Source organism: Ovis canadensis, chromosome 16, assembly GCF_042477335.2.
Source record: "Ovis canadensis isolate MfBH-ARS-UI-01 breed Bighorn chromosome 16, ARS-UI_OviCan_v2, whole genome shotgun sequence".
NCBI lineage: Eukaryota > Metazoa > Chordata > Mammalia > Artiodactyla > Bovidae > Ovis > Ovis canadensis.
In genome coordinates this window covers 72,633,195-72,660,946 of record NC_091260.1, presented here as the reverse complement: position 1 = coordinate 72,660,946, position 27,752 = coordinate 72,633,195, and the positions used below count along the sequence as shown (strand labels likewise).

The window sequence follows — 27,752 nt, the reverse complement described above, 5'->3', positions numbered from 1 at the left end:
CAATTTGTAATTATGAGGTCATTCCTCGTGGATACTCCTAAGAAACAGAAGACAGCCCCAAACTGGCTTCTTTCTAATGAAAAGGATGTATTCTGAAAAAATAATTGACATCAACAAAGTGAGAGTATCAACAGGGTTTTAACAGCATTATCTCCCACCACCCATAAATTAGGTCAAGTAAATATCTTTTATTTCTATCCTTTGAGAATCCATCATATCCATCATTATAGTGACTGGAAACCTAAATGATTCATATGATGGAGTAGAGAAGAAACTGTACTTTCCTGGTGAGTATCATTTAAGAGAATTTTCATCCCCGCTCAAAGTCAATTATCTATGCATTATTGTTAATTACTATTTCCAATTGTGGTGAAATACATGCAACGTGAAGTTTCCCATCCAAACCATTTTTAACGGTACAGTCCAATCCCATTAAGGACATTCATATTGTGCAGCCACCAACATCCATCTCCAAAACTCTCCATCTGGCAAAAATGAAACTCTGAACCATTAAACACAACTCATTCTCCTTTCACTGGCCGCTACCAACCACCACTCTCTCTGTCTCTCAATTTTCTACCCTAGGTATGGTAGAAGTGGACTCAAACGATATTTGTGGTTTTGTGACTGGCTTATTTCACTTAGTATAATGCCCCACTTTTTATAGTTCTCCTTAGCAGGGTGCAAAATAGAAGCAGGCTTTGTGCCTGTGCTTCTGACTCAGATGTCAACCACATTCATTCTATGGAGTGAAAACATTGAGCTGGAAGCAGTATAGCAACACTGAATAAAATCATCATATCACACATTTGAAGTACACACGCTCTGATTTTAAACCTATAGGTGTGACATGTTGCATTCAGTTCAGAAATTAAATTGGAATAGAGCATTGAGTTTATTTTTAAACTGAACTTTCTCCTAGAAGAGGAAAATTTAAGAGGAGGGGGAAAAGTCTGGTGTAAAGGCAAGTGTCTGTCACTCTGGGGAGGTGCTACTGGGCGTGGCTACCGACCTTGACCAAGTGGACCATGGCATCTGCAAAGAACACCAAGTCCACGCCCGCACCACGGATGCTCTCGTTATAGAGCTGCAGGAACATATTCAAACGCTCCTTCAGGTGATCAAAAGATTCAACAGGCTCATAAATTTTGGGCATCTCAGCATCAGCCTCCTCAGATGTTTCACCTGGGGTTAGGAAAGAAAAATCAACTAAGTTTCTCCAAATCACTGGACTTTACCACTTCCTCAACCTAACTGAATACTCTCATAGCTTTACAATTTAGCACTGAATAATACTGATTTTTACCTAAAAGCCAGAGTATATATTTTTAGAAAAGAAAGCAAACAATAATCAAAGCATTAGAATTTTTGTGATCATACACAGTCTTAATTCTTTCTTGTCTACAAAGGGTCAATTTCAAATAATGTCACATACATTGAATTTCATTTATATTCATAATAGACCACTGGCATTTCAAGGATCTTCCCAGAGATACTCACTTAATGGTCAAAATGAAGATCGAAAAAGTAGGGATTTAATGTCAAAATCCACAAAAGAGAATTAAATGAGTTTTTAATAAGAATAAAAAGGAAAAGGTCACTGCATCTGCTTAGGAAATTTTTATGATTTGGAAATTTTAAGTTACTAGTGAGGACAGAAGTGAATTTTGAGGGAAAACAGAAAAAAAAATTATTTTTGTTGTTAAAAAAAAATTTTGTGTGTGTTAAAAAAATTTAAACACTGAATTATTTCACTGGGAAAATTATTAAATCAACTCTTTTAAAAGTTAGAGATATGTATTAACACTTTTCCAACTATGATTATAAAGCATAATGCCAAAGAAAGAGCTAAATTTGGCATATATAAATTCACTATCAGTTAACATTAGTTGAATATTAACTGATAATTCTCAGTGAGTATTAGAAGAGTGAGTTTTCCAAATCTAGCAGTACATAATTACTTTCAATTGACCCTGTCCTAATATAAACTACATTAACCTTTTTATGACAAAGCAAGAAAACTGATTTAGCATAATAAGTTTGGTCTATCTGCAAAGCTCTCTCTAATTGCATTTCAATAGTCACTTCGTTATTTCATAAATGTTCCATTCAAGCTTTGAGAAACAAAGTGTGCTGAAGACACGAAAGGTTCTGTATTTGCCTCTAGACTCGTTCACCCCACCCCCACCCAAACCCCCAAGCCCCACCCCAAAATGCTGGAGTTGTACTCTGCACCTCGGACACACAATTACTTATCCTTCTGAATTAGAGAAAATAAAACACATAAATTCTAATCACCTTATAATGTGCCTACCTTTACATGATTTTTGGATATGTGTGACCTGATTTAAAATAAACTGTATCAGCTTCTTTCTCTGAAAAGATCTGTCCAACTGCATAGCCAGCAATAAACATCCTTTTCAACTATTACTCAGAAACTTGACAGATCACATACATCCTTATCAAATCCAGTAAGGGGCTGCCTAGTCATTTTCAACCATTTAAAAGATATAAATAGCAAGTGCTTAAACATGCCTTTTCGAATATGAAAACTAACTTAATATTCATCCTCAGTATTAGAAGAGGTTTCTAAATGAAAGAAAAATATTCTACTTAAGCTCAGTTATTTCTGAGGAAAGAAATTAACTGGAGTACCGCTTCTTTTCATAAAAAAATAAAACAGTGTATCTCAGTTTTTCACAGAACCATAACCACAAAATCTTGCCTCCTCATCACCCACCTCTAATTATATTCAATGGCCCTCTCAGGGAATGTGAGGTTTTCCTTTTTATTTTCAACACCCGGGAATATTCAAGTAATAATCATAGTTTTGCTCTATTTCCTCTCGCAGTGAGTACAAGACACAGACTGCCCAAGCCATCTACAGACATCATCTCATTTATCCCCACAGGACCCATGATGCATATTTTAATATTTCCATTTTTATAAAAGTAGAGGCAGGAGATTCGAGAAAGTCAGAAGCTTGCCCAGCTAAGGTACGGGAGACCCATCTCTCAAATCCACCTCTATACGACAGCTGTAAGGCTTGTGCACCTTCTTCCGCTATACCCTGCCTCCAACCCTACCTTTATACTCAAGGCTGACAGGTACAAAATGGTTAATCTTAATCAAAGATTACAAAGATACATTTACTTAACACATTGTGGAGGAAATTTACAACAACATGTGTTCTATATTTATTGAGCACCTACTATGCCTCAGGCTTATTTCAGCAAAGTTCACTAGACAGAAATTCAGCATCCCTGAACTAAACCTCTGTCATCAGACATCCCCTTTGCTGTTGTCCAGTTGCTAAGTAGTGTTCAACTCTCTGTGACCCATGGACAGCAGCATGCCGGGCTCCTTTGTCCTCCACTATCTCCCGGAGTCTGCTCAAATTCATGTCCATTGAGTCAGTGATGTTATCTAAGCATCTCACCCTCTGCCGCCCCCTTCTCCTAGTGCCTTCAATCTTTCCCAACATCAGGGTCTTTTCCAACAAGTCGTCCCTTCGCATCAGGTCGTCACTTGGCAAAGGATATCCCTTTGGAGGATTTCAAATTCTGCTTCAATAGCTTACCTGTAGCTTCAGGTGCATCCCTCAAGAAATCCACAAAGTAAGTGTCAGTTCCGCAATCCACCAAGAATTTTTTCTCTTCACCAAACTCCTCCTCCACCAAGCTGACTAAAGTCATATCAAACCAGGTCACATCATCAGATGCCGTGAAACGATCAGCAATAACACGTTTACACTCATGCTTCCACAGCCTTAACAGTTCCTGTCAAAAGCATCATTTAAATGTGTTATTAATTCCTGTTATGTCAGAGTTGGAAATTCAAGTGGGCAGTATCATAGAGGACCATCCTTCCTGATTTAGAAGGTGACATTTTTAAAAGTTAAGGCTAACATTACTGGTTTCCTTTTAATGTGAGCAACAGGTTTGGGAGCACCTTAGAAAAAAATCCTGGAATGATGGTTTTCATTTGGTATGTGATCACCAAAAAAGGACATTTTTGGGTGCCAAAATGATGTGGGGGACATTACTGGCATTTGTACGGAAATACATAGTCTTAGGATAGAAAATTTGTCCATGAATATAACTGTCCTGTTAAAAAATAGATGAAATAAAAAGTTAAAATATACTGAGCTTCATTTCAAGTTGGTCTCATCTGTGTTCAGTCACTCAGTCGTGTCTGTGACTGTGACTTCATGGACTGTAGCCCACCAGGCTCCTCTGTCCAGGGACCTTCCCAAGCAAGAATACTGGAGTGGGTTGCCATTTCCTTCTCCAGATAGTAAATAAAAAGTATTCATTTTCAGCCCTTAAATTAAAACAAAACCATTCCTAGATAAAATACTAATTCACTCTGAATGACCAACAAACTAATATTCTACATAAAAGCTTTATGTTTGTGATCAAATTAGTCTTTTTGGATAAGACATGTACATTATGGCCAGAGCACAGTGTAAAAGTTGTGTATAAACAACGCTCGTGTATGCAACTGAGATAATTACAAAGATACGCTACTTAACACATTGTGGAGAAAATTTACAACAAAAATCTGGGTTACCTGTTGCCTCCTCTAGATACTCCAGGGCCCAAAGTTAACTGGAAGTTGAGAGAATTAATTGCTCAATATAGCTGTTCCGATAGCAAGAATAACTAAGTTTGTCTAAGCATCTTATCTGATATGAAAGACTGGTGCAAATTTCTTAACTTGGTAACATTTTTGCAAGAGAGAAGGTTTTTAAGTTATTATATTGTGAAAGTGTCAGTCGCTCAGTCGGGTCCAACTCTTTGCAACCCCATGGACTGTAGCCTGCCAGGTTCCTCTGTCCATGGTATTCACCAGGCAAGAACACTGGAGTGGGTTGCCATTTGCTTTGCCAGGGGATCTTCCCGACCCAGGATCGAACCGGTCTCTCACATTGTTAGGCGGATTCTTAACTGTCTGAACCACCAGGGAAGCCATTATATTACTAATGATCAAATGCTCTTTGGTTGCCAGGAAATAAAAGCTTAGTAAAATATATTTAATGACACGGTTAAGACAAAAGTTCATGACAAACCAATTGCTGGAACTGTTAATGCTGATTTAAAATCAGCACCAAAAAAATAGGTACTTAAAAAGTAATATTGGTGGTATAGTGGTAAAGAACTCGCCTGCCAATGCAGGAGACCCAAGAGACACAGGTTCGATCTCTGAATCGGGAAGATCCCCTGGAGCAGGAAACGGCAATCTGCTCCAGTATTTTTGCCTGGGAAATCCCAGGAACAGAGGAGCCTGGTGAGCCACAGCGTGTGAGGTCTCAAAGAGTCAGACACGACTGAGTACAGCATAGCAGCATTCCATAATGCCGTTAATTTGTCAATAACTTAGAGGGAAAAAACTAAATTACATGTTCACTACTGCTAAAATGACTCCCAATTCTCTGTAACAAGGAGAGTGAGTTTTCCCCACAATATCTTGTCTTAGAGTCAGCCAGTGTGGTTACCTACTTTGTGACGATGTGGGGTAAAGCTGGGTTTTTCTTAGCATCCACACTTGATGTGCTTGTGACAGGCTGACTGACATTTCAACTGTCTCTCTGCATTTATGTGGAGAAGTCCCTAAAACCTATTTGCTTAACTTCCACCTCAGCACCATCAAAGTCTGAAAAATAGGCTGGTGTTGTCTTAGCCTAAACACATAGGCCCTTCAGCGGAAAAAAAAAAAAGTACTGCATTTTTACATACTATATACTTTACAATTTTACATATTATATACATATTGATTTTTACATACTAGAATTTCCTTTTAGTCCAAAGAGAATTCTTACAGTGCTAGAAACTGTTAAATTTGAGTGTCTGTACAAATGCTCATTTTTCTATCAAATGAAATTCAAATGAAATTTCTACTCTTCTGCCTCTTTTCAGGTTTACCAATATTTGTAATTCTTTTAGTGCATCAAGTTGTATGGAAAAGAAAGGTCATGGATGACTAACCAAAGAAAAAATGGTTTCATCCCTCAATTTTGAAAGTTTATTTATAAAGATAATTACTAGATTCCATATATATGCATTAATATATGATACTTGTTTTTCTCTTATTTCACACTGGATAACAGGCTCTAGGTTCAACTAACTCAAATTTGTTCAGTCAGTTCAACTGATTCAAAATTGTTCCTTTTTATGGCTGAGTAATATTCCACTGTATACATGTACCACTATACATATATATATATATATATATATATATATACATATGGAATCTTAAAAAATGGTACTGATGAACCTATTTGCAGGCCAGGATTAGAATCACAGACACAGAAAATGGACTTGTGGGCACAGCAAGGGGAGGAGAGGTGAGGCAAATTGGGAGAGTAACACTGAGTATCTGATGGCTAATGGGAAGCTGCTATATAACACAAGAAGCCCAGCCTGGGGCTATGTGGGTGGGTTGAGGGGGTAAGAGGAAGGCCCAGGAGGGAGGGGATTTATGTATATTTATCATTGATTCACTGATAATCAATGATAATCATTTACCATTTACCATTGATTTTGTTGTGAACTGACAGAATTCACACTGGCAGAAACCAACACAACATTGTAAAGTAATTATCCTCCATTAATAATATTTTTTAATTTTTTAAAAGATAGTTACTTTCTAAAGTTAAAGATCAGGTTTATAATGTGAAGTTTATAATGTGAAGACAGACATAATCATAATAAAATCAACAGGTGTTTTTGCCACTATTTAGTATAAGAAAATTATGATGAAAAAACAAAATCAATTTTACCTTTTATTCTACTCATTAGAAAATAATAGTATACACTGTCTCCTTAAACATAAACCAAATTTAATTGGAATTTTTAAAGAAAAAATTTGGCATACTTTCCCTTTACATTAGTGAAAAGCCACAAAAGAAAAAAAATATCCATGCTAAAACACCCCAAAATATTTTCATGCCCATAAAAACTACATTACTAAGAATATTTAGAGTTTATAATAAATAACAAAGTTACTGGTTTTACTCTCTTACACATCACTTACGTCCGGTTCCTTGATAACCTCTGGAGTAGTGTTCAGCATTCCCTGCCAGATCCTAGAAAGATCTCGAAGGTTAAAAATGTAATGGAATTTTGCAGGGGTTGGAAGCATTTTAATCTTAGTCATTTGCCATAGCCGGCGTGTCAGGGGCACCAACTTCGTCACCCAATCTCTCACTTCTTCTGAGAAACCCCTCTGGGTACAGTAATATCCTACCCCAATCACACCTGAAAGAGGAAAAAAGTGATAACATTTTGACTAACAGTTCAAATCAACTAAATTAAAATGAAAAACATAGTGTAGAATATAAATACAATGACATTTTAATAGTTAACCACATATTAAAGAAATTTTGATTAATTAACTTGGGAGGTGGGTTAAACCTAAAAAGTAAATATAGATTCAAGTGAGTTAGCATTCAAATACTGAAAAGTTGATTAAGAAATGCTGCTGAAAACTCTAGCTGAACTAATTCAGTATTATTAAATGGGTAACAATGATGAATATGTAAAGTTGCCCTGGACAGATAAGAAAAAGAAAGGTTTCACAAATCTTCTAAGATTAGTCCATTCTTTTGTAGCCATTCCATGCATTATAAAATATTTTGATTTACTTTATAGGCAAAATTTTCCAGGCCAAAAGGGATAATTAAAAGTGATAATAGTCGTTCATTCTGGTCCATTTTACTTCTCCCAAGTTTAGAGAAGTCTGGTGTCATTGGTTTCAAACCTCTGCCCACTGCTGTGACTGAAGGCAGATATTGCCAACTCCACTACCCTAGGGCGCTAAGACCTTCTAGTCTGCCAGAAGTTAATTAGGGTAATCCTAATTAGTTTTTCCTCAGTCTCAATTTCAGCAATGGTAAATTAATACCTAACACGGATCATGCATAACTTTATACTTTTTCTCTGAAAAGAGTGATTCCACAATCAGTTTCTAAACTCATTTTCATTACTCAGTTAAATAAATATGGTAATCGACTGTGCTAGTGTTTCTTGGATGATTTCTGAAATACTATACATGTAATCAATCAATAATTTATTACAACCCTATAAATTACTCTGAGGATCAGACTCTGGCTAATCCCCATCTTGAGAGATATTATTGATATTTCGTAGGCTAAAATCATAACATGGGTTGGTTAAGTATCGGCTACATAAACTGCTGGTATGGAATTGTATCAATCCAGACCTGAAATACATGTATCCATGAGGAAGGCATCTCATCACGTCTAAGACCACTTAATATTTAACCTCCTGGCTTAAGAAGCTAGCAACAATATCTTAAAGAAATACATAGGTAGGGGCTTCCCTGGTGGCTCAGTGGTAAAGTATCCTCCTGCCAATGCAGGAGACATGGGCTCAATCCCTGGTCTAGGGAGATCTCACACGCCCTGGAGCAACTAAGCCCGTATGTCACAACTATTGAGTCTGTGCTCCAGAGCTCAGGAACCACAGCTACTGAAGCCCACACACCCGGGAGCCCACACACCCTAGAGCCTGTCAACAAGAGAAGCCACCACAATGAGAAGCCTGCACACTGCAACAAAGCTAGCCCATGCTCTCCTCGACTAACGAGCCTGAGAAGCAGCAAAGAACCAGCACAGCCAAAAATAAATACATAAAATTATATTTTTAAAAAGAAATACATAGGTATAAAAGATCTACCTTGACATCCAACTCAATACATACATAAAAACGCTTTTACAAAATACACTCTTGAAAGTCATAAAGACAGCAGACTAAGGAACCAGCGAGTGCTCCCCTCTGTGTGGACCTCTGGGTGGATATTTTCTCACTGCAACCCAAGCAGGGATTCTCCCCTCCCACGCCCCACTGACATTCATTTTACCAAAGATCTTGTCCACAGAAGCATCAGAGGGTAGCGTGCAGTTAAATATAGAGAACTGCCTCTTGAGTCGCTGCGGTATATCATTGCGTCCGCCCCCAGGATGGATCATAGCTGCTAAAAACTGGATGTCCACAATGCTGGTAAACTCCCCAGGCTTTTCTAGATTATAAAATCCATTCTGTTCCAGCAGCTGTCGTACTATCTCGTTAGTAACCTAAGGAGGACAACTTTCAGAATTAAAAGGTCATTCCTTTATATCCCAGGACCTAAATAACAGACTTTATTGGAATTCAGGAATTGCAAGGTGAAAAAAAAAATAGAAAACCGTTTATTCATCAAAAATAAATCAATGATGTACTAGGCAAATAAAGTGCCCAACAGGATTGATATACCTGGTCTCCCCATTCATTGATTATTGGCATATTCACATCATCAATGAAGACAGTCATCTTCTTTCCTGCCGGAGGGCCATATGTGGTGCTCATGCGTTTATCCACATAGCTCTCTATCGTCCTCTGTTAAGCAAAAAGGTCAACAGAAACATCTGTGAAAATATCCCCTAAGACATGGTCGATTATTTTAAAATTCCAGAAATGTTTGAAATGATAGAAATTACTCATAAAAACCCCCAAATGTCCCTAATTCTGGAAAACAGAGAACGAGGTACCTAAATTGTCTTGCATAACATTTATAACCTTTGAAAATCTGGTTTCATTTAGAAGTAAATAAAGTGGTAATCAATGTAAATTTTTAGATGAGACTTCTATTTTTTTTTTCATTTTTATTGGAGTATAGTTGCTTTACAATGTTGCACTGGTTTCTACTGTACAGAAAAGTGAACTAGCTATCAGTTCAGTTCAGTTTAGTCTCTCAGTCATGTCCGACTCTTTGCGACCCCATGAATTGAATCACGCCAGGCCTCCCTGTCCATCACCAACTCCTGGAGTTCACCCATACTCATGTGCATCGAGTCGGTGATACCATTCAGCCATCTCATCCTCTGTCGTCCCCTTCTCCTCCTGCCCCCAGTCCCTCCCAGCATCAGGGTCTTTTCCAATGAGTCAACTCTTCACATGAGGTGGCCAAAGTATTGGAGTTTCAGCCTCAGCATCAGTCCTCCCAATGAACACCCAGGACTGGTCTCCTTTAGGATGGAATTAGCTATACAGATACATATATCCAGTCATCCCTTGTGACTCAAAAGGTACAGAATCTGCCTGCAATGCAAGAGACCCAGGTTTGATCCCTGGGTTGGGAAGATCCTCTGCAGGAGGACATGGCAACCCACTCAAGTATTGTTGCCTGGAGAATCCCTGTGGACAGAGGAGGCTGGTGGGCTACACTCCATAGGATCACACAGAGTCAGACATGACTAGCAACTCAGAAACACCTGCAAGCATCCAAATATTTGGATGAGGCAGCTAGGCAGTTGGTGCTAATCCCAGAGATGAGCACCTAGGAGTGGGTGCAGACTGTGTGATGAGAAAGAGACGTCTATGTTTGGATATGCTGATGTTGTGATTTCTAGGTCATCTAAGTGGGGAAGTGCAGTTGGAGACACCAGTCCAAGGATACAGTTCTCAGTAACTATTTAACAGGCAGCAATTCCAAATTCAGGAAGAAATCTCAGCTTCTAGGTTCATAAACTATTGAATTTTTCTCCTTCTTTGTTTTTGCTTTTGTCAATTTAGCTTTCTAATGATATATATAGCTTACTAGTAATATCCTCCTTTTATATCCGTTTTATGTCTTATGCTTTTTGGCCCCAAGGCATCTGTGATCTTAAGCTCCCCAGCCAGGGATCAAACCCACACTCCCTGCATTGGAAGGCAAAGTCTTAACCACTGGACGAGCAGGGAAGTCCCTGTGTTTTATCTTTAACATGACTTAAATCGTGAATCAGTGGGAAAGAAATGAGATCTTTAAGACTGAGATTCTAGAGCATGAGAACCGTGAAGCCCTTTCTGTTTTCTCTGCAGTGCTGATTCAGCTTACTGAGCACATATATTTGAATAACTGATTGATTTCCAAACTACATTCCATGCAAATGGTAATACTGTAGTCAGTAGTCTGGGATTCTTCCCCAGTGTCTCCATTACCCCTTCCAACAGCCCTTCCATCAGTTTTAATGTTCCTTTCCACATTGCTAGGATATTTTTTTTATAGAGCAGAGTGCAGTTCCCTCCTGTTCCATCTGAGCTTAGAATGTAGCAAAGAGAGGGTGTTGTCCTCCACTTTCTGAGGGGAGAGGAGTGATTTAATGACTGCATCTGCCCCAAAACAGATCATGTCAGGCTACAGACACCAGTTTGGAGGAGGAAATGGCAGCGCACTCCAGTATCCCTGCCTAGAGAATCCCATGGGTAGAGGAGACTGGAGGGCTACAGCCCATGGGGTCGCAAAGAGTCGGACACGAATGAAGCGACTGAGCATGCACAGACACCGGTGGGCAGGCTTCTGAATGAGGAGACCACGGTCTTCAGATCATGGCAGCCTGTGGAACTCAGAGCACAGATCTGAGAAGCCTCTTGGCAGTAGCCCTGCTTAGCTTTTTTTTGTTTCAGTTGCACTGGGTCTTCATGGTGAGCGGGCTCTTCGTTTCGAATGGCAGGCTCTTTCTAGTTGTGGAGCATGGACTCTAGAGCACGGGGTCAGTAGTTAGAGCCCGTGGGCTTAGTTGCCCCAGAGAATATGGGATCTTAGTTCCCTGACCAGGGATTGCACCCATGTCCCCTGCATTGGAAGGGGGATTCCTCATCACTGGACTCACCACCAGGGAAGTCCCCTCGTTTAGCCTTGGCTGTGATTATAAGGAGACTCTGAGCAGGGCTGGACCCTTTGTATAATGGGAGTTGGGATAGTGTCATCCACGTAGGCACCAAAAGACAGAACTAAATCTGTAGGAATAAACAGAAGCATCTCTGTAGAGAACAAATGTACAGATACCAATGTGGAAAGGGGAGATGGGATGAGTTGGGAGATTGGGATTGACATATATACACGACTATGTATAAAATGGGTAGCTAATGAGAACCTACTGTATAGCACAGAGAAGTCTACTCAGTGCTCTGTGGTGACCTAAATGGGAAGGAAATCCAATAAAGAAGGGATGTATGTGTGTTAGTCACTCAGTCATGTCCAGCTCTGTGAGCCCTGGACTGTAATCCACCAGGCTCCTCTGTCCATGAAATTCTCCTTGGACAAAGGAGCCTGACGGGCCACAGTAGGTGGGTTACCATGCCTTCCTCCAGGGGATCTTCCCAACCCAGGGATCGAACCCAAGTGTCTCACCTCTCCTGCATTGGCAGGTGGGTTCTTCACCACTAGCGCCACCTAGGAAGCCCCTCCAAAGTGGTTAAGTTCTATTATAATTTAAATATTGCTTTTTACTGTATCTCCTCCTCTCTGGACAATGATATGCTCTAAATTAGTTGTTTGTTTTTCTCATATGAATGAGTGAATGTCACAACCTTGTAAATTACCCACCCTGTCCCTAGTTAGGCCTGGAAACTTTTTTATAAGTTATACACAATGTCTATATTGTATCATTCACAATTTTGTCTAGACTCTGCTGTCTCAAAGAAATCAGTTACTGAATATATTTGCAATATTGTGCCATCCACCTAATCCCTGGTGTCCTGGACCTACTGTCCCACTTCATCCATCCTTCTGGTGATAAAAGCCCAGTCCAGTTAATAAAATCAAGTGGGTATATTCACTCACTTGACTATTGTCTGTCTCATCCACTAGAATAAAGGAGTGCAGGCACCTTGTTTATCTTATCCATCACTGCCTCCTGGGCATCTATAAAGGTGTCTGGTATGATACATTTATCAGTAAATATTTGACACACAGATCAGTAAAGATTAGAAACTCGGGAGTCATCTTTAACTTTTTCCTCTCTCTCCTATCCCTCTCCTCCAACAATATCCACTCAACCAAAAACAAGTCCTGTCCGTTCCGCTTCTCAGCCCCAATTTGAATGCATCCTATGACCATCTCCTCTTGAGTCTTTCTGAATTCTGCCCTATCTTTCCCGTCAGAAGCCAGAATGAACCTTCTAAGTGGTGATGCAATCCTGCTCAGTATCCCCATGATTCCTTATTAGTGGCTTACAAGGAATACCATGATGCTCCCTGCTCACTTCTCCAGACTCATTTCTAAACACACCTTTTCAGTCTTTGTTCCTGCCCAGCACGGTCTTCATTCATTCATATTCAGTTAACAACAACAAAAATAATCCATAAAATAATGCTCCTCTCAGACTGATTTACAGTGCTCATTAAGAGATTCGTATTTACATCCCTAAAGTATCCATTTATGAGCAAAAAAAAAAAAAAAAAACTTCTCAGAATTAGTATTGTTGTTGTCTAGTCTCTAAGCTGTGTCTGATTTTTTGTGACCACATGGACTGTAGCCTGCCAGGCTCCTCTGTCCATGGTATTTCCAGGCAAGAATACTGGAGTGGGTTGCAATTTCCCTCTCTGGGGTAGCTTCCTGACCCAGAGATCAAACCTTAATCTTCTGCATTAGCAGGTGAATTCTTTACCACTGAGTGACTAGGGAAACCCCAAGATTAGTATTCTGCTGAGTCACTTCAGTCGTGTCCGACTCTGTGTGACCCCATCAGGCTCCCCCATCCCTGGGATTCTCCAGGCAAGAACACTGGAGTGGGTTGCCATTTCCTTCTCCGAGATTAGTATTAGCTAAACACAATTTGTAAAGTATTGACTTAGATGGATGATCGCCCATAAAAATCACTTCTTTCAACCTGGCTTACTGGTAAAAAGTTGAAATCTCTAGCAAGGGCCTGAACTATGGGCTGTATGCTGTTCTCTGAGAATAGACAACAACTTGACTCTGAAATAGCAGAATGATAGTCATGATGACATCACCTTAAGCCATCAGTGGCACCAAAACAAAGATTCTGACCTTGTGGTCTGTCCAGCTCACACACATGGAAGGCTTGGGTGAACCCCAGTTGGACAGTGCCATTTTAGACATAAAAACCAGATGGACTTAGGCATGGAGTTGAGGAAAGCCATTCTAAGCAACATGTGGGGTCTTCCCAGACCAGGGATTGAACTGGTGTCCCCCTGCATGATAGCTCAGCTGGTGAAGAATCCACTTGCAATGCGGGAGACCTGGGTTTGATCCCTGGGTTGGGAAGATCCCCTGGAGAAGGAAACGGCAACCCACTCCAGTATTCTGGCCAGGAAACTCCCATGGATTGTATAGTCCATAGGGTCGCAAAGCGTCAGTACGACTGAGCAACTTTCACTTTCCCCTGCATAGCAAGGCACTCTCCTAACCACTGAACCACCAGGGAAGCCCTAGAATTCTCATTTTTAAAAACCAAAACTTATTACTATGTCAGCATTTATAAGATGGCTGTTGCATTCAATATTTTTTAAAGAAACAAATCTTTTCAGATATTCCCTCAAGAAATTTTCACTTTCTTCCTATTTTCTGTATTATTCACATTTTTAAAGATATGTGTGAATTGCTTGCAAAAATAATATTTGTTTGAGAAAAAAAAAACTCTCTTCAAAGACTAACTGAATTCCTTAGCTAAAAATAGGGTGACCATGTAATTTTTGTTCAAACTTCATACATTGGTTAGTGACGCGGATGCTGTTCATTATTTATCTGAGACAACAGAAGTTAACTGGACGGTCCCTAGCAAAAAAGGACATAGAGTCTGTCCTCCTACTGATAAAACATGTGAAAGTGACACTATGGTGAAAACAAAGGAAGCTCGGATGAAAACAATCTGTCCAGCAACAGACACGTGTCCCTGATACGTGTGCCATGGTGGTAAGACAAGAGGGATGAACAATATCTATTTTCTCATCTACAATTTCAATTTGGTTTGGAACCAAGTAAATGGGAGACAAATGCTCTCAGCGCCATCACCCCTTGTTTAGCATGAATGGCTGAAAATTATCATGAGCAAGTTAATTACAGCAGTTGGGCTAATTGAAAGCTTTCTAAAACTAATGAGTCTAGCTTACTAGGAAGCCCTGATGCTCAGCAGTCAAAACAGGCACTAAACAGAGCAGATGATCCCATGATGCCTCTGAACAGAAAAATAAACAGTAAAGCGCTGAGACCTTCTTCTTACTGAAGGATAGGAAGGATCTGGGTTAAAGGTTATTAGCTGTAAATCCAGCAATTGAACTCCCAGAGAATAGATGCTAATACTTTGAAAATCTGCTTTATCATTCTTCTGATTATTGTACTTCAGTATGGTACTGCTTCTAGAAATTTATTACATGGTTTATGAATTTTATATTAATAAACAGGATTTTTTCTAGATTATGGGTGCCTTTTTTCCAGGAAATGAATAAGTATTTCATGTTATAGAGATATAAAACACAGGTCTTTACCACCTGCTGCTGCTAAGTCACTTCAGTCGTGTCCGACTCTGTGCGACCCCACAGACGGCAACCCACCTGGCTCTCCCGTCCCTGGGATTCTCCAGGCAAGAACACTGGAGTGGGTTGCCATTTCCCTCTCCAATCTTTACCACCTGAGAGGGGTAAATATTACCAAGAAAGATACCAGCTCAGTCATGTCTGACTCAGTGTGACCCCATGGACTTTGTAGCCCACCAGACTCCTCTGTGTCCCGGAGAAGGCAATGGCACCCCACTCCAGTACTCTTTCCTGGAAAATCCCATGGGCGGAGGAGCCTGGTAGGCTGCAGTCCATGGGGTCACGAAGAGTCAGACATGACTGAGCGACTTCACTTTCACTTTTCACTTTCATGTATTGAAGAAGGAAATGGCAACCCACTCCAGTATTCTTGCCTGGAGAATCCCAGGGACGGGAGAGCCTGGTGGGCTGCTGCCTATGCTGTTGCACAGAGTCGAACATGACTGAAGTCACTTAGCAGCACCAGCAGCAGACTCCTCTGTCCATGCGATTTCCCAGGTAAGAATACTGGAGTAGGTTGCCATTTCCATCTGCAGGGGATATTTCCGACCCAGGGATTGAACCTGTGTCTCTTGAGTCTCCCACATGGGTAGGTGGACTCTTTAACACTAGTGCCACCTGGGAAGCCCCAATACCTCCAAGAGTTATGGTAAAAATATGTGCCAACCCTTTACCATATTCTAAGGAATGTGGCTAGCCTTTGTCCTGGTCCCTAGGTGGGAGTCTAAATTCTTGGAATTTCCTGAATAAAAAGGATGTCTTTGTTACCAATGGTGGGTCTTTCAGACCACTTATGCGAGAAAGACTAACCATATGATTAGAGTGTTAGGGCTTTAAACCATGTCATATCAGCTGATCTCCCAGGGAGAAGGGGCTTGGAGATTGACTTCAATCATGCAGCCAATTGATCACACTTCTGTAATAAAACTTTAATAAAAACTCTGCTCTGTTCACCAAGGCTCACGTGAGCACCCTGATTGGTGAGGTACATAGATGTGCCTGGAGAGTAAATACATCCTGTGACAAAGAAGTTTCACATTCGAGACCCTCCCAAACCTTTCCCTATGCATCTCTTCTTTGTTGGATCCCAATTCATATTTTTTATAATAAAACCACAATCATAGGCATAACATTTTCCTGAATTCTGTGAGTCATTCTACTGAATTATCAAAACTAAGGGGTCACAGGAACTCTTCAATCTGAATAATAGAGATACTGGAAGACATAAGTAGAGGATTTACAATGGCTGTGAAACTGCAGGTGAAGTTCAGTGGGTACATCAGAACAGTCATGAGATTTAAGCCTCCAAAGCTCATCACAAGCCTGGGCTCAGTTAGCAGCACCCAAGAGCCAGTACCTGAAACATCAGTGGGGTGGTAGCAGAAGAAAAGTTTAGACTCTTGATCACGTGGCTTTCAGGATCATATTTCGACATAAATCCTTTGATTATGACTGTCTTGGCTGTTCCTTGTTCACCAATTAACAGCACGGCCTACCGCAGAAGTTGAGAAAGAAAAGAAACACACTAAGATGATTGTCATGGGCTCAACTGAGGATATGAGGACGCCCTAACTCCCAGTACCTCAGAAGGTGACTGTGTCTGGAGATAGAGTCTTGAAAAAGATGATTACGCTAAAATGAGACTATTAAGGTGGGCTCTTGTTCAGTCTAACGGGTACCCTTAGAAGAAGACATTGTGATACACAGAGAAGCAATAGGCATGCACACACACAGACGTGGAAGGACACAGTGAGAAGACAGCCATCTGGAAGCCAAGGAAAGAGAGGTCCCCAGGAAAACTAAACCAGCCAGCACCTTCATCCTGAACTTCAGGCCTCCAGAACCGTACAGAAAGAAATGTGCGCTGATTACACCGCAAGGATGTGGCATTTTGTTACGGCAGCCCCGGCAAAATAGTACAATAACTAAAACAGAAGGATTTCTCTTTGGAGAAACAAGTCAAAACTCACATTCTCTCTCTCTCTCTCTCTCTCTATATATATATATATATGTATGTATATATATATATATATATATATATGAGAAAAAATTAATCATGAAAGAAAGCTATTCAACTCTAATATTGTTGCATGCGTGCTCAGTCATCTCCGAGTCTTTGCAACTCCATGGACTGTGGCCCACCGGGCTCCTCTGTCCATGGAACTGTCCAGGCAGGAATACTGGAGTAGGTTGCCATTTCCTTCTCCAAGGGATTTTCCAACCCAGGGATCCAACCCAAGTCTTTTGCATCTCCTGCATATTGGCAGGTGAATTCCTCACCGCTGAGTCACCTGGAAAGTCCCTAATATTGTTACTGAGGAATAATAAAAGAAGTAGTATACTAATTTGGGTAATATTTTTATTTATTGTAAACAGCAATATAAAGCATTCTAAAATGAATGCAAGATGCTCCATGTTTTCAAGTGACATTTCTAAATGTGCCATTTTAAATAAAACAGAAAGTGCCATACCTTGCCCTGTTTAGCAATGGTTTTAATTATGAAGTCGGTTCTCACGTTGTCAACATTTGGCACCAGGATGGAGCCATATTCTGGGGTGGTGTTAGATGGATAGACATATTCCTCAGTACACGTGTTCCAGTGCATCCATTTGCCTGAGGTGAACAGAGAACAATTACATCTTCATATTTCTATTAATAATTTAATTTCTAATTATAAAGAGCAGACATTTTTGACATCTCATGAAGTCATCTTCCAAAAGCTCCTCAAAAAATGAAAACCATTAAATTCAGACATCTAAGTATTTAAGTATGTGTTCACTAAGTCAAAATTCCCAAAGGAGCTATTCAAAGGTGGTAATAGTAAGAGTTATCTTGCAATTCCCTTTTTAAATATGTTCTTGTTGTTCAGTCAGTAAGTCGTGTCTGACTCTTCAACCCCGTGGACTGCAGCATGCCAGGCTTCCCTGTCCATCACCATCTCCCCGAGCTTGCCCAAACTCATCCTCTGTCGTCCCCTTCTCCTCCTGCCTTCAATCTTTCCCAACATCGGGGTCTTTTCCAATGAGTCAGCTCTTCGCATCAGGTGGCCAAAGTATTGGAGCTTCAGCATCAGTTCTTCCAATGAATATTCATGACTGATTTCCTTTAGGATTGACTGGTTTGACATCCCTCTTTGCTATCCAACAGATGCTCAAGAGGTTTTTAATAACATAAAGTGTGTGTAAATATCAGGACAGTGATAGCAATATGTACCTAAAATCATTTTTCATTACATACTTTTCTAATTGTAAAACCAAAAATGAAACATTCTAGGATGCCATATACAAATATTGCATATAAATGTAGTACATATATGTGTATATAAGTACTTTATAAATATGTAGGCACATAAATAAACAATATATATTTATGAATATTCACACCTATTTGGTAAAAATATACTTCACACTTTGTAATTTTTACAAAAGTTGCTGATTATATCAAATGAATAGCTGAAATGCATCTGATTTGGGGATTTTTTAAATTTGTTTTTAACTCATTAAAAGTTCAGCACACAATATATTTAGAAACAAAAAAAAAATGTGCATTTGGAACCCAACTGAAATAAATATATGAAAAAGAAATCATGGGCTCTCTTTCAAACACACACGAACATTTCCATTTCAATTTTACAGTAGTTTTGATTACCATTTGGAAATATAGACCAATAAATAGATAGGTAAGTAGAGAGCTGGAGAAGGCAATGGCACCCCACTCCAGTACTCTTGCCTGGAAAATCCCATGGACGGAGGAGCCTGGTAGGCTGCAGTCCACGGGGTCACTAAGAGTCGGATGCGACTGAACGACTTCACTTTCACTTTTCCTTTCATGCATTGGAGAAGGAAATGGCAACCCACTCCAGTGTTCTTGCCTGGAGAATCCCAGGGACGGGGGAGCCTGGTGGGCTGCTGCCTATGGGGTCGCACAGAGTCGGACACGACTGAAGCGACATAGCAGCAGCAGCAGCAGGTGGAGAGCTAGAAGGTAAATATTAGATTTGGGAAAAAAAAAAAAAAGGTCCCACATGTGATGGATGGATAGAAGCCCAGGACTCACCATCGGACCCAACGTAATAGTCAAACATGGAGTCGTCAGGCCCCGCGAGGGGTGGCAGGTCCAGGGCCAGCATCTCCCGAGAGCGCAGCCACTGCTCCACCCGGCGCCGGCCATCTGGTTCCAGCACCGCCCCTACGCTCCACATCAGCGAGAAGACATACAGTCTTCCCAGGTGCTCCGCCGTGACCTCCCCGCCTTGCTCCTGTGCACGCAAGAAACTTTCCTTTTAATTACTTCATTCTCAAACCAAGACTTGGCTTTGATATCTTAATGAAAATCTAAGTAAAGATCTAAAAGGGATAACAGCTTTCTCCCAGCCCTCCCCGCCCTCCCCCCAAAAAAACGAGGAAAAGATAAATAAAACTGGAGGAAAAAAAAAAACTGGAGAACAAATTCAGAACTGATGTCTCAGAATATCAAGCAAGTTTCTGAAATAAATTTAGAATCCTTTTAGATGACTGTGAACCTACCACCAAGTGATCAATACAAACCGTGGCTTGCTTTGTTTAAAAAAAAATAGAAATGAACACACACACACACAAAGCATTAATATGTGAAGTGCATGATTGAAACTTTCCCCTCCCCCTATGGTTCTAAGAATGAATTTCAATTCTTGCACTCTGCAAAGTGTGGCTCAGCTAACAAGGGAGAAATTTCTAGAAAATTGAGGGATTTACCTTGGGAGGGATGAGGCCCTGGAGCATGTTGATGCTTTGCAGGACCACAAAGGCCTCCAGCATCTCCATCTGATGCTCTAAGTTCTGAATACTGAAGCGATACAGTTCTGGAAATGACTTGGTGTACAGCTGACGAAGAATTTCAGCTTCTTGAGGTGAACGTTTTTTAAGAAAACCCTGTTAGTGTTCAGATGAATGCATTCATTAAATTTATTGGCACACCAGAAAAATGATCCAGTTGAGGTGCAAAAGTTTTTTAATATCAATTAACAATAGTAATACCTAATGATTATATTGCACTTGTACCAGGCCTTGATATAAATTCTTTCATGTGTGACCTCATTTAATGTCAAAAAAAATTCTATGAGATAGGAATGGTTATTATCCTTCTACAGATGAGGAAACTAAGGCCCAAGGAGTTTAAGTAACGTGCCCAGGATCCCATAGCTTGGAGGTGTCAAGGCTACCCCCAACCCAGGGATCAAACCCGCTGCATTGCAGGTGGATTCTTTACCAATGAGCCACCTGGGACGTCCAAGTCATTTAGAAAAAAATGGTCCCAAAGTCTGATTCTAGCATCTGTAAGTTCAGCTACACTACACCTAAGCTCAGGTCTTGAAGTCAAGATAAAGGGAAAAGTCTTAGGCTCTTGGTTAAAATATGCTCAGAGAAAATGAGGAGACATATACATGGAAATAATTTAGGAAAAAAAAGAAGAATAAAAGATAAACAAAGGAAATGCATTCTCAGATTATTCAAAATGGGAGACAGATATATCACAGTTTTACTTCTTCTAATCTAATTAATAACCACTATAGAAAAAATATCAAAGAATACTTAGGAAAATGGAGAATTTGGTCATTTGGGAAAAGCAGTATTAGGAAATTGCATGTGATTCATAACAAAATATCATATAACACACAACAAGATTTTCTTCAGATGAGGAGATTTCCCTTGGCATCAAGAAATCAGGTCATTCTTAGAGACTCTGAACAGAAGCAATAAAACGGCGATTCTCGGTTATCCATAATTTCATGAAGTCAACATGACTGCACAATGACAAAAACCAAACATAGCACTTCAAGTTGATGGAGGCAGAAAATATCATACGCAGGGCCGAGTAATCAGCGTGACTCACAGAGGTTCATGGAGTCTCACGATCACAACTTCTCCACTGTCAGCCCTCTAGTGACCCTCTCAGAGCTGCCCTGGCCTCTTCTAAACATTTCCAGTCAGAGAGTTATGAGTCCTGCTTCTTGCTATCCATTTGTAAGCAAATTAGCATTAATATAGAGGTCTTATTCACCTTCAACATGGACAGAATATAATAGAAACTCATTTCATAAATAGCAAACTGTAAATATTCATTAGCTAATAGTGTAAAAATATTTTCTAAAAGCCTTTGTAAATCTGAAGTTTTGGGGAGAAAATCACAAATTCATTTTTACTTGGAGTTTGCTGTATCCCTGGTCACCAAGCCTGAATCCACTGTGGTACTTTTTTTGTTTGTTTGTTTGTTTTCTTATTTTTATTTTTATTTTTTTATTATTTTTTTAATTTTTTATTTTTACTTTATTTTACTTTACAATACTGTATTGGTTTTGCCAACTGTGGTATTTTTTTAAAAACATTTAGAACAACTCTCTCCCCAAAGATTCTAATTTGATAGACTGAGGTGTGACACAGTTATCTGTATTTTAAAGAAATGCCATTGGTGATTATTCTTGCAAAGCCAGAGTTGAGAATTCTTGTTCTAAATTTTCCTTGAAGGATGGATAATTTAATTGTGAAATCTGAAATTTTCACATATCCAACAGTGACATATCCAACTGTACATCAGAATCACTTTTCTTTATAATTCCCTAATTTAAAATATGTATTTACAAGTTTTTAATCAAAATTATCTCCAAAAAACTTATTCAAATGAAAATAATAATTTGACCGACAGTGTCAAAAAAGATTGTACTGATGGCTCATCTAATAATCATTCTGCCTTATGTTATGGCATTTATTTAGTAAAATATATAAGTATGCAAGGCATTCAATTATAATCTTACCATAATCAATATACCCTAACATATACTGGTAGTAATAAAATAATACACCTTATCAAGAATTAAACAGAGATTATCTGAAATATTATTTCCAGGTGCAAACTTAAAACTACATTATTACTATTGAGTCTCATAAAAATTCTTTATATGCAATTTTAATAAATTGTCTCCTTCAAGTTAATATTCTAAGATGGTTGCTTAAATTTTCCTTATTCATTTACAGTGTTCTTGCCTGGAGAATCCCAGGGACGGGGGAGCCTGGTGAGCTGCCATCTATGGGGTCGCAGAGTCGGACACGATTGAAGTGACTTAGCAGCAGCAGCAGCAGGATTATTGATTCACCTAGGCCTTGCAATGATTCCTCAACCTGAGCTGAAGAACCCTGAGCACTGAGGAAATCTTTAAGGGACAACCAGGGCTGATGGTCACAAGAGCATTAAAGGGTCTCTCATAAACATCAGCATTAAAATGCAATTACACCGGAAGTCTGCAGGAAGATCAGTGCACACTCTAAAGGAATGCTCAAGGACCTATTTCCCTCTTTAATTATACCAAAAAAGATTCCAATCATACCTCAAGAATAGGGCTCCAATCAAGGACAGAAGAACTCATGAAAACCATCCCATTTCTTGAGACAGTAGCAGGCGAAGCGTTGTCAATATTATGAGGTTCAAAAACAATCTTGCAGTTTGGAGCCATGGGAATCCGATCGCCATTGGCAAGGGTTAGTGTTTTGTTATCATCCAAAACGGAATTCAGATTTTCAATCCAGATGGCGTCTACTGGACCATCAAGAACTATCCAGATATGCTCCCCTAAAACATCCCACCAAGGGTAGTGGGGAAGAGCATACAGACACATATATGCATATGTACATAACTATGCTTGAAGAAATATAACAATGTAATTTTCATTAATTTTTAAATAAAGCTTTGACCTAAACGATTATCTTATTTCTTTGCATAGGGGTTTCCCAGTTCTTTATGTAGCAGTTGTTTAAAGCACACAATCAAAACAAAAAGTCATTTGTTCCCTGAGAAGATATTCATTGAGCAACCTTCCCTGTATCAGCATTGATCCTGGGATAGGGTGATAAAAAAGACAACATCCTGCCCATCACAGAGGTTGCTTTCTAAGAGGTAGAGATGACAAAGCAATATGCAAAGAAATATGTAAAAAAAAAATTCAGCAGGATAAGAGGGTGGGGTGTTTCAGATAAGGTGGTCCATGAAATATTTCTGGAGCAGAATGACGTGATGAAGAGCTGTAGGACTAGGATTTTTCAGGCAGTGGCAATAGTAGTTGCAAAGGTCCTGAAGTGGGTACAAGCTAAGGGGATCATGCTCCAGGAACAGCAGGAAGTCAAACCTGTTTAGAAAGAAGAGGGGAAGGCAGAAAGGGATGTGAGTGACATCAGAAAGACAGGCAGAGCTCCAAGAATCCATTCTGGTTTGCACAGGCTGAGTTTGAGATGTTCAACAAGACAGCCCAGAGAGCAGTTGAGTTGGGAATTCAAAGACTAGAGATTAAAATGTAGAGATCAGCTTAGAGATGGCATTGAGAGCCACGGACTGGGTAAGTTTTGTCCAGATCATAAGTGTACAGATAAGAAGTCTGAGAACAGAGGCACTTGAGCATTCAGACTTCTGGGTCTGAACCAGGGTCTCCTCTGCTGGTTCCTCCCTCTGGCTGACCTCTCAGTGAAGCAGAAGTAGAAGAAGGTGCCCATGATGTCAAGTGGTGGAAGAGTCTGAAGGAGTGATCAGCTGTGCCAGACACTGCCGAGGGCAGGGCTAGACCAGGAAGTGACAGCCTGTGTGTGACAAGGTGGAGGTCATGAGTGTCCCCAACAGAGCACTTTCTGAGGGACACTGGGCCCAAAGACTAACAAATGTCAGGTCAGGAGACATTTGGAGGTAAAGACAGCAGCATCAGCAGAACACCCAACAGAAATGCCCTTGTAAATTTAGGTATTCGGTTTCACAGTTGCTCTTAATTTTTTAATCACTAGTTCTCTTTCACAAACCAGCACCATGACCAAGTCTGTAGTTCTAATTTTTATTTGTAATAACTGTGTAACTGAGCGACTGAACTGAACTGAACTGTGCAGTACTCTGAGTCAAATGAAATGCTTAGAAAATCCTAATTATGCTTATTCAACTAACAGTTTAAGGAAAATGGTGATCCGATCGCCAGAGTCCCTGTGAAAGTAAAAGTGTATGTTGCCTCTTTTAAAAGAGTTTAAAAAAAAAAAAAAAACCCTCTGAGCTCCTAGTCTCTGAGTAACATTTGCTCACTGGATCTGTGTGACACAGGATTACTAGAATAAGTCAGAAACAAAAGTGTATTTAATTCCCATAAAACAGCAGCAGTTTCTAATACACTAGAAATGAAGCATTTTCTTTTCTCTTTCACCATTGGTGTTGGGTTGATCAGTCACATTCCCTCAAAGAGAAGATCTGTGGTGCCACCTTAACTGTTTCTCAACAGAACACTGTTTCCCAAGGCATGGACTCGTGAAGTGAACCCAAATGTCTCCGCCCTCCTCCTGTATCCTCCTGTGTCCCTGCAATTGCTTTCATGGTGCTTTCTCCTACTCATTCAGGAGTGAGAGGGGAACTGATCATCACCTCCTCCATCTGAACTTATATTCTGGGACCACTGCGCTCAGTTTGCAGGGTTCCTAAGTAAGAGAATATTCAGAGTGAACCACTGGCCTTTAAGGAATTGGTTTAAACTAAAGCCAAACACACATCTCATCTAAAGAGAATAATGTATGATCAAAAACTTTCTTTTTGATACAATCTTCTTTCCTAAGAAGCCCATTTCCACCTGTGATTTTATAGGAGAATCGGTTTTCTAAAGATAGGCCATTCTGAGATGAGTACCATTTTTTAAATATTCAGTGAAAATAGTTATGGTGAGATCACTTGATTTAATACAATCAATTTTCCTAAAAGCTTTTGTTATTTCATTCTAAGATACCACAGGAATATTTTCCTTCTTTCAAAAGGAAAATAATTCCCTTTGTAACCAAAAAAAAAAAGGGAGGAGATGGGTATTTTAAATACATTAATCAATCATTTCTGTGTTTCAACATTCACAAATATCATAGTGATTTATGACTTCTTGGTCTTGGATAAGATATTATACAGAAAATACGGTTTTACTAATTTTATTTCTTTTTAATATTTATATATTTGGCTGTGTCAGGGCTTAGTTGTGGCCCACAAGCTCAATTTCCCTCCAGTTATGCGGGATTTTAGTTCCCCAACTAGGGATCAAACCTGTGTTTCCTGCATTGGAAGATGGATTCTTAGCCATTGGACTACCAGGAAGTCCCCTACTAATTTTAAATAGCTACCAAGGCTTTTATTTAGAAGCACATGTCAAAAATTATAGCTGTAATTCAGGGACTATTGTGGTCCAATGGCTAAAACTCCATGCTTTCACCTCAGGGAATATAGGTTCAATCCTTGTTGGAAGAACTAAGATCTTGCATGCTGTGTGGTGCTACCAAAAAAAAAAATTATAAACTAATACTCTCTTTAGAGTCATGGATGTAGAAAACAAACTTATGGTTATCAGAGGTAAGGAGAGGAGGGATGCATTGGGAGACTGGGATTGACATGCACCCTACTGTATATAAAATAGGTAACTAACAAAAACCTGGTGTCTAGCACAGGGAACTCTACTCAATACTCTGTAATGACCTATATGGAAAACAATTTTAAAAAAAGAACTGATACATGTATATGTATAACTGATTTGCTCTGCTGTACACCTGAAACTAACACAAAATTGTAAACCAGCTTTACTCCAATAAAAATTTAAAAATAAAAGGTTACACTTGTAATTCATCTCCTACCTTTCTTAGCCCTCAGTGTTTTCCTCCAAAGAGTAGAAAATATCCCATCGGTCCAATCATTCGTCGCCACATCAAGCCGACCGAACATCTGTGGGGCTGTAATTGCTTTAGGATTCATCCTCATTTCCCGGTGTGGTTTTCCACAATCTATACCAAGTAAATCCAGATTTTAAACAACTCAAATGGAGAATGAACCATCATTAGGCAACACTGCACCAGTTTGCAGTGTACTATCTGTCAGCAGATATTCAAAACATGAAAAATAAGAAATTACATTGAAAATACATATCTTACTGTTATCATAATTATCCTCATTATATGTTATTGACTAAAGCACTTTTTTTATCATCTGGAAAAGGAAACTGCAGGTTGTAAAGGTGGGGGGGAATGATACCATGCTGGAATTGATGGAGGAATTAATGTAATCTAAGAGTCAGATGCAACTGAGCGACTTCACTTTCACTTTTCACTTTCATGCATTGGAGAAGGAAATGGCAACCCACTCCAGTGTTCTTGCCTGGAGAATCTCAGGGACGGGGGAGCCTGGTGGGCTGCCGTCTATGGGGTCGCACAGAGTCGGACACAACTGAAGCGACTTAGCAGCAGCAGCAGAAGCGCTTCAAATGTCACAGCTCAAAATCTTTTGGTTTCTTGTCTACTAGGTTAAATCGTAGGTCCCTGGTGGCTCAGATGTTAAAGAATCTGCCTACAATGCAGGAGACCTGGGTTCAATCCCTGGGTCAGGAAGATCCTCTGGATAAGGGAATGGCAACCCACTCCAGTATTCTTGCCTGAAGAATTCCATGGACAGAGGAGGATGGTGGGCTACAGTTGATGGGGTCACAAAGAGTCAGAAACAATTGAAGGACTAAGCATGCATGCACACAGGTTAAATCTTATATCTGAAATTCATTTAGAAGATGCTTGATTCTCCTCATTAACAGCTTTCATTTGCTGAGATATGGTCTTTCTCATTTGGAAAAAATCAGCTAAGTTAATGTTACAAAAATCAAGAATTATTTTTCTGTGGTCAACTTCAAAAAAGGTATGCAAATCTCTCAAACTCTGAAACTATTCTCGAGTAAGATGAATTCTGTACGTATGAGACTATAGATAGTAAGTTTAAAAAAATCAAAGACAAAGATTTATAGTATATTGTACATGGAATCTTAAAAAATGGTACAAGTGAACTTATTTAAAAGACAGAAATAGACTCAGAGACATAGAAAACAAACTTATGGTTAGCAAAGGAGAAAGGCAGGGAGGGATAAATTAAGAGTTCAGGATTAAAATATACACATATATTTATACATTTATATACTAGATAATCAACAAGGACCTACTGTATGGAACAAGGAAATACATTTAATATCCTTATCACTTCATGGCAAATAAGTGGGGAAACAGTGGACACAGTGGCTGACTTTATTTTCCTGGGCTCCAAAATCACTGCAGATGGTGACTGCAGCCATGAAATTAAAAGACACTTGCTCCTTGGAAGGAAAGTTATGACCAACATAGATAGCATATTAAAAAACAGAGACACGACTTTGCCAACAAAGGTCCATCTAGTCAAAGCTATGGCTTTTCCATTAGTCATGTATGGTGTGAGAGTTGGACTATAAAGAAGGCTGAGCACCAAAGAATTAATGCTTTTGAACTGTGGTGTTGGAAAAGACTCTTGAGAGTTCCTTGGACTGCAAGGAGATCCAACCAGTCCATTCTTAAGGAGATCAGTCCTGGGTGTTCATTGGAGGGACTGATGTTGAAGCTGAA

At 39.6% G+C, this 27,752-nt stretch overlaps 1 protein-coding gene across 1 annotated transcript in view; it reads right to left on the bottom strand.

Moving 5' to 3' along the window:
• DNAH5 (dynein axonemal heavy chain 5) overlaps positions 1-27,752 on the bottom strand; it is a 320,870-nt gene that overhangs the window by 121,270 nt on the left and 171,848 nt on the right. Inside the window, exons 42-52 of the mRNA XM_069556071.1 lie at positions 25,977-26,123; positions 22,682-22,923; positions 20,055-20,231; positions 19,378-19,579; positions 17,792-17,934; positions 16,678-16,812; positions 9,276-9,398; positions 8,884-9,097; positions 7,036-7,259; positions 3,581-3,779; positions 1,013-1,185 (exon numbers count right to left, since the gene is read on the bottom strand). Coding sequence (XP_069412172.1) covers positions 1,013-1,185; positions 3,581-3,779; positions 7,036-7,259; positions 8,884-9,097; positions 9,276-9,398; positions 16,678-16,812; positions 17,792-17,934; positions 19,378-19,579; positions 20,055-20,231; positions 22,682-22,923; positions 25,977-26,123 — 1,979 coding nt within the window. The remainder of the gene's footprint in view (positions 1-1,012; positions 1,186-3,580; positions 3,780-7,035; positions 7,260-8,883; positions 9,098-9,275; positions 9,399-16,677; positions 16,813-17,791; positions 17,935-19,377; positions 19,580-20,054; positions 20,232-22,681; positions 22,924-25,976; positions 26,124-27,752) is intronic.